Source organism: Gossypium hirsutum, chromosome D06, assembly GCF_007990345.1.
Source record: "Gossypium hirsutum isolate 1008001.06 chromosome D06, Gossypium_hirsutum_v2.1, whole genome shotgun sequence".
Classification (NCBI taxonomy): Eukaryota; Viridiplantae; Streptophyta; class Magnoliopsida; order Malvales; family Malvaceae; genus Gossypium; species Gossypium hirsutum.
In genome coordinates, this window is record NC_053442.1 from 51370411 (window position 1) to 51378199 (window position 7789).

The window sequence follows — 7789 nt, forward strand, 5'->3', positions numbered from 1 at the left end:
AACTATCAATGTTTACACATTATCTAATTTTATCCTATTTTTACATGAAAATATAATTCAATATATCATGTAAATTGGAAATAAAAAATAAATATATGTTTCTTAAAAAATTGAATGAGTAATGAGGCCCTTTGAGTTTGCCAAAGATGGTAACAATGATCACAATAACAAGAACAACTCGATTGAATTGATGTGATTCAAGCACAAATTTTATAAAATCGGTGAAGAGTGAATCAACAAAGACCAAGTCATCTCAGTTGTTAATGTTCAATCCAGCGGTATAAAATCGAAGTATCAAGAGAAAAGAACAAAAAAAAAAGTGAATTATGATTTTGGATTTTAGCATGTTTCCATTTTGGTATAGTTTTGATTAAGCTTAGCTAATAATTTTGTTTTTCTTTAGCTTTTAGGTGGAAAGGTCACAAAGAAAAGTAGAATTACAAAAAGACTAAATTACACGATGAGTAAACGTTGAGGGTTCCTCTTAGAATTATGACTAAATCTTCACAATGTATTTGAGGGTTAAAGTTATTATTATGTCAATTTTGAAAGCTACTATGTCATCTCTCCATTAGCCATTTAAGGGTGGGGATAAAAAAAAGAGACTAAATTAAATAGTTCGATGACTATTTTGTAATTTTTTATAGTTGGGTGACCAAAAAAGAAACTTACTAATAGATGAGCGATTACTAGTTTAGTTTACCTATGATGTTATTAGTTACCTTAAAAACTTTATTTTGCTTAAAATACTAGTGAATTATTAAAAATATTAACACTGTTAAAATTCTCTGTTACATTGCTAATTCTCTGTTACATTGCTATTAAGTGTTCTTTTTTTTTAATTTCAATATGCCATACTAGAGAATTTAACAAAAAAAAATTATGGTGTTTAGAACTATACCTGAATTTTTAGTTCTAGAAAAATAAAGAGGCTAAATTCTTGAAAATAAAAAATTTAGAGATTAAATTCTAAATTTATGAAAAGTATGGGGACTTGGAGTATATTTTGACCTTCAAATTTCAAACTTATAACTAGGCCCAAAACAAATAATTAACCGATTGTGAAGCATGGTTCGAGAATCATACTAGTTTATAATAAATATTGTAAAATTTAGTTAACTACATTGTAGGTCAAGATGTATAGAAAATTATTTCTCGGCAATAAAATATTTAGATTATTTAACAAGATTAATAAAATAACATATAATTATATTTTAAAATATAAGTCCTAAAAAATTAAAATACCATTATTATTGTATAAAAATAACTTTTAAACTTGATGTAGGAGCACGTTTGAAAAGCCAGAGTAATTGGAGTTAGTGTAATTGTTTGTAATTTACTTAATTACTTCGATTCTCCTATTCCTCTAATAATTGGAGACGGTAATTAAACCGCTTTAATTACATTTTAGTAAAATCAACTAAAGTTAAATGTATATAATTACAAATGATTACATCCAAATCCGATTTTTTTAACAATCTCATGCTTCTAATCATATCTACTCTTCTTTTCACATAAGGTCTAAAACTCCTCCGTAGCCCCTCCGAACTAAAAAATAAGAGGATAATGTGCTTTAATACACTGGAATCCAAATCCGATTTTTTTTTTAAGCTATGGTCTCCCGTATTACCTTTTTTGGGAATAATTTTCTGCATACAATTTAGATGTGAAAAAAGCATTTATAATGAAAAAATAATAAATATACAACTAGCCATATCGGATATAAACAAATCTTTATGCGAAATCGTTTGGTGTTTCGATCAAACAAGAAGGTCTTTTTATTGTATATTGATATAAAAATCCAATCACACCACAACCAGAAGCAGCCCATCTTCGGCCTCTTTGTACATTTCAAGATTCAAAAGGAAAACACAAAGCTAAAAACTCCTCAGTGATAAAAGACGCATCAAGCACCGCCATGGATTGCTGCTATGTACACAAGTTGTGTTACCGTAAGTATGATTAAAAATGCCTCCATCGTCCTCTGCAAATCAACACATTTCTCACGTTAAACCAACAACAATTTCAATTCTAGTTGTATTGAATGGAAGCTGAATTTTCATTCTTACCAAACGAGCATTCCTGATTTCAAGCTCAATTTCTTTGCAGGCAAATCTGTGAAAAGAATATGTTCTCGTTAGTTTAGAAACTAAGCATTTCAAATGTAAAGATGCTAGAGTTAGAAGCTGACCCCATGGCTAGTAGAGTAAAGGTCCAAGCAACGCCTGCAATCGAAGCTGCTGATGGCAAGCTACTGGCATTCCATGAACGGATATGGTTGATACCGGCTATCGCTGATGCTACACCGACAACTCCGGCTAGCATAGCGAATGTCACAAAGAATCCGGTGGCAGCATTTCCCATGGGAAAGTTGATGGGTGAGAAATGCGCTGGAAGCTTGAATCCGGGTCCTGCAAGTTTCAACCCAGCTTAATTAATTGAAAACAGTTGTATTCTAGTTTGGTAGTTGATATGAAGCAAAGACGGAAAGAAGGTGGCTTACCAATGATGAAGCCATAATCAATGGCTCTATTCATGGACCATGCACCAATGCCTAACACAATGACATACATGCAGAAATTAAGGAACAAAAGCAATGCAGCAGCAGGTTTCATTTGAGTGTTGGCCATTGCAATGCCTCCTACAAGCTGATGATCTGGAGATGAAAAGTTGTAGAAAGACAAATGATCAATCACTGGTACATGTGATTCTGCATTTTGGAGGCTGCTATATATATATATGACATCGAATGAAGGGTTTTGGTTCCTTTCTTGCTAAATTTGCTGGTTTCCAAAGGTGTCCGTAGAGTTGTAAAGAGCATGCTTCATGTTCAAGGCATGCCTTGATAAAACAAACCAGATTCTTGTCTGTCTGGTTTCTTCTAAATTTCAGCTATTCTTTTGAAAAGGGTACATTGTTGAAATAAGGTTTGGACAGTAAGTTGATCCTAGGAGGAAAAGTCATATTCTTTACATTCTTTGCCAGTAGATGGACCCATTTCTGCCACATGCAAACTCAGTATCTTCTCTGCTTGTAATTTTCTATAAAGATTAATGTGCCAAATCCATTTCGTACAAAAGCTGTCTCAAACTCTTCTGTAATTAGATCAAGCTTAAGCATAAAACCACACTATAATTAGCCACCAAAGAACTATCAAGAGTTTGAGTTTGGCGTCTTTAAACAAACACACAACATTATCCACCAGTCTCCCTAACTGTTGCAGGTGAAGTACTAAGGAAAATGGGTTGTATTTCTTAAGTCTTAAATAAACTTCTCCCAAATCACTTTAAAAATTGAAAATTTTAACTTCTTCTCAAAAGCATTCCTAAATTAAGCGTTCCTAAATTAAGCGTTAATCTGGAAATGTGAGGTCCCATTCATCCAAATAATCTTCAAGTGCTATTTTGGCCCATAGAGAAATTCATAAAGTAAACTTCTCATATGGTTTAATTTTTATTGATTTTGAGAAATATCGTGTTTTTGAAATTTTGAAATGTTTTGGTTTAATATTTAAATGTTTTTGAGAACTAAAATGTTCAAAATTTGAAACATGATATCGTGAAGTAAATATATACATTTAAATGATGTTCAAATTCGTTAATATTATGATATTTTAATAAGAATATAAAAGTAATGTATTGCAATTCATTTTCAATATTTTGATATATGAAATAGAAATTTTAGATATTTTTAAGCAACAAATATTAATTATTTGTAAAATTTAATTTAAATATACAAATTATACTTTAACCATTACAAATTTAAATACATAATATTATATATTTAAAATAAATTTTAATAGGGAAATAAATGTATACCCAATATAAATATTACATCAAATATATTAGATTATGTAATGTTAGTGACCTTCTAAAGCGTCATGAAATACGAACTTTTTGTGACAATTTGGGATCTTTCGTGATGTATTGAAAACCTCACCAAATGAAAACATTTTTGGTAATGTTTTTTCTCTTCTTTTCGTGACGTTTGTAAACCCCATTGAAATAGAATAGTTTTTGCTATGTTTTTAAAAAAATTTTGTAACATTTTTAAACCTTTAAAATTTTAAAATTTTAAAAAATTTAAAAAATATTTAAAATATAAATATGTAAAAATTTATAAAAATTATTAGACAACTTAAATTTAAATTGTAAAAATAATATAACAAAATAATGGGAATTGTATAAAAAATTTTAAGAAAACTTACATTAAAATTATAAGATGGTACAAAAATATAAAAAAAACAAATTATTGGCATTTTCATATATTTTTTTGATGTGTTTACCACTGATTGCATTCACAGTCAGTGATTTAGCTCTATATATGAAGTGTTCAGTCGGCCACATGCAAGGGTTCATTGTCATATCCTCACTAAGTTGGCAACCTTTAACATAGGTCTTAGACATGAACGCCCCTGTGGATACTCCGTCTTAACTCGACCTCAAATTCTCATCCAACTCATTATAAAACGTTTCTAATTGAAGCCAATCTTTGAAACCATGGTAGGGGCACTTACGAAGCATTAATTTGAAGTGATCCCACACCTCATACAATAACTCTCCCTCTAGTTGCTGGAAGTTGGTGATGTCCATTCACAACTTCATTGTTTTGCTTGGTGGGAAATATTTGGCAAGGAAGCGGTTGGCTAGCTTGTCCTACGTCATGATGGAGTCTACCGACTGCAAATCTAACCACCTAAATTGTAACACCCCTAACCCGTATCTGTTACTAAAATAGGGCTACAAAGCATTACCGAAAACTTTTAACTTAAAACATTCTATTACAATCATTTATAATACACAGCATATTCTATTCAAACACATGTATAGTGTCCCTTTCGAGCCCTCGAGGTCTTAGAAACATTTTAGAAACGATTCGAGACTAAATCAAAAACATTTAGAACTTTATGGCAAAAGATAGAAAAGTTCATACTACAGGGGTCATACGGCCGTGTGACTCACACGGCTAAAACACACACCCGTGTCTCAGGCCGTGTGGGCATTCGAAGTAGGGACACACGATCGTGTTTCAGCCCGTGTCCGTGCCCATGTAACTTTCTGACTTGGCTCACATGGCCAAGCCACACACCTATGTGCCAGGCCGTGTAATTTTTGAAATGCAACCTTTAAAAACCTACAGGGGACACACGGCCGTATCACATGGTCGTGTGTCATACATGCCCGTATCTTAGGCTGTGTGAACAAGAAATAGGTCATTTTCAAGTCATTTCTTTCACCCAAAATATGACCACATATACAAGCCATTTACACCTATTTCAAGCATTCAAAATGTACCTAAAACATGCATAATAAAACTATATCAATATGACATTTTTGCATACAACCAATATGCCCAAAAGGCACCTCAAACATAAATATTCAAATCAACCTAAACACATACTTGTTTTGGCATAAATCAAATATACACAACCACAAATCATCATGTCAAGACATAGCACAATTGATCATATATCAAACCTCAATAAAACATACCAAATTGATCATTTAAAACATACATCTACTTGACCATTTCAACATAAACAATTTAAGCACCAAAATGCCAAAATGTCATCAATCATAAACCACATATATATACATGCCAACATGACAACTAATTTATCAACCAAAATACCATGTTTACAAGTAAAAAATAATGACTATTTCATCAAACACAAAACACCTATACATGTGCATATTTAACCATTTATCAATTAACTTGTTTCCATGCCAAAACATAACACAATTGATACATAACAACCATACCATATTAGATTCATGCACATCTAGTTCAAAACTTTTCCAAAGTAAACTATATTTTGACCATGTTGAGGTCAATTCATCATATATCACTTTAGCCATTCAAACATGCTTTAACACATTATCAAATTAACACATTTCAATAAGGCACCAAATGTACCAAGGCTTCATCACCCAAAATGACATATATAAGCCAAACTCATCAACTAACATTCAGCTAATCATCAACCACAAGTCCACTTATACATGCCATTATAACATTAACCAAGACATCAAAATCTATCAATATAATCGATGGATAGTGTGATGGATCTCCGACTAGATTCCAACCCGATCGAGCTTCGGATAATTTGAAAAGTAAAGGAAAAACAACTACGTAAGCAATGAATGCTTAGTAAGCTTGTATAAACCATAAGCATAATATTACATTTCAATGATGAATTTTTATAGAATAAACATAAACATATGTCAATGCCATGAGATTCATAAATCTATATGATCATCAACTCACAAATGAATAAGTTTATAGGATTTCATGAGACATAATATATAATCATCACCCTTTTATAAGATTATATATCTTTCTTTTTACTTACTTTCCATTCCGTCCCCAATACTTATCATAAGCATAAACAACGTTATTAATTCTCAATTCAATGTGTTTATCCATGACATAGGTAGACTCATCCATAGCATAAGTAATTTGCTCACATATAAATATATCATTTATCACATTAAACCTTTATAACATCAAAATACTTCCCAATTACGTACTTACTATTTCATTCCATTTTCTTACCCGTTTCATATGCATAATACAAACATAATCATAAACATCAATCATATCCAGAAGCTTGGCATAAGCCTAAGCACATCAACAGCACATGTTAGTTCATTTAAACATAATTCATGTGAACTTAACATAGATAACCATTATACTTGAACATGATCCAATTGGATTTATCATTCTTCATAACATATCATGTTTTCTACGTATTACCATTTCAATAAATTTCATGCATACATGTCTTAGTTCATATTGAACACTTACCATTTCACTTGCATAACACATAAGACATAAACATAACATTAACCATAGCCACAAGCTAGAAATTAAACACATAACTTAGTAATATCATCACATGGTAAGACATGGTACATAAACTTAGCATCACTTAAATCATACTTTTCATAATCATGGATGTTCAAACTTTAATCATCGATACATCATACATTTCCATGATTGTCGTAGTGAAATCAATCAGAACCCTTACTGGTTCATCCCTTTTCATGCCCATTGAACCACTTAAAATAATATCGGATACACAGAAAGCTCACACAAAGTGTGCTAACATATAGTTGTTGCTCAATCGAGCTGTAAAATGGATCTGCTCATACAAGCTGTTGGTCAAAATCTAAACTACACGATACTATTCACACAAGCTATCGAGTATCCATAACTAATGTTGGACCTCAACCATTGGTAGGACATTCAAGACCAACACCTGAAACATGGTAACCTAGGTCTGCTCAAGTAAGTTGTCCTTCGGAATGTAAGTTACACGATGCTGCTCACACAAGCTGTCGAGTATCTGCAACTAATACCGGACCTCATGTAACACCCCTGCCCCACATCCGTCGCTAAAATAGGGTTTCAGAGCATTACTAAAGCTTATCAATCAAACAGACATAAATTACAAACATTTCTTATCATATTATATTCAGGTCAAAGACCAATTAAACTCATACATACTATCCCTTATTCGAGTTCTCGAGGCCCAAAATACGTGACAGAAATCATCAAATCATATCATCAAAATATCTTTCAAGTCCAAATTATAAACATACCTAATTTAATCCATTTTACCTAGCTTATGAACACATAAATACCAAATTAACATGCCATAATAAAACTTCAAAAACAAACACATGTATATATATACCCAACAAAAATTAAACTTATAACCTCATTATAATTAATTCACAAATATCTAATAATTAGACACCCTAGGTACATGCCGACACAAAAGGAT

The 7789-nt window shown here is 31.6% G+C and overlaps 1 protein-coding gene across 1 annotated transcript; it reads right to left on the reverse strand.

Moving 5' to 3' along the window:
* Nucleotides 1-1739: 1739 nt before the first annotated feature.
* LOC107900391 (membrane protein PM19L) lies at nucleotides 1740-2999 on the reverse strand. The gene is made up of 4 exons (XM_016826006.2): nucleotides 2504-2999; nucleotides 2192-2411; nucleotides 2070-2115; nucleotides 1740-1984 (listed from the first exon to the last, which is right to left on the reverse strand). Exons 1-4 carry the CDS (start codon nucleotides 2628-2630, stop codon nucleotides 1907-1909), a joined length of 471 nt encoding a protein of 156 aa, XP_016681495.1. The 5' UTR covers nucleotides 2631-2999; the 3' UTR covers nucleotides 1740-1906.
* Between the last annotated feature and the right edge of the window lie 4790 nt (nucleotides 3000-7789).

What these genes read in the sequence shown, in the direction of transcription:
- LOC107900391 (XM_016826006.2), bottom strand. Translation starts at nt 2,630, where the DNA reads ATGGCCAACACTCAAATGAAACCTGCTGCTGCATTGCTTTTGTTCCTT. An exon ending in TGATTATGGCTTCATCATTG is followed by an intron (nt 2,412 to 2,503) that starts GTAAGCCACCTT and finishes TGAAACTTGCAG; the next exon opens with GACCCGGATTCAAGCTTCCA. An exon ending in AAATCAGGAATGCTCGTTTG is followed by an intron (nt 1,985 to 2,069) that starts GTAAGAATGAAA and finishes GTTGATTTGCAG; the next exon opens with AGGACGATGGAGGCATTTTT.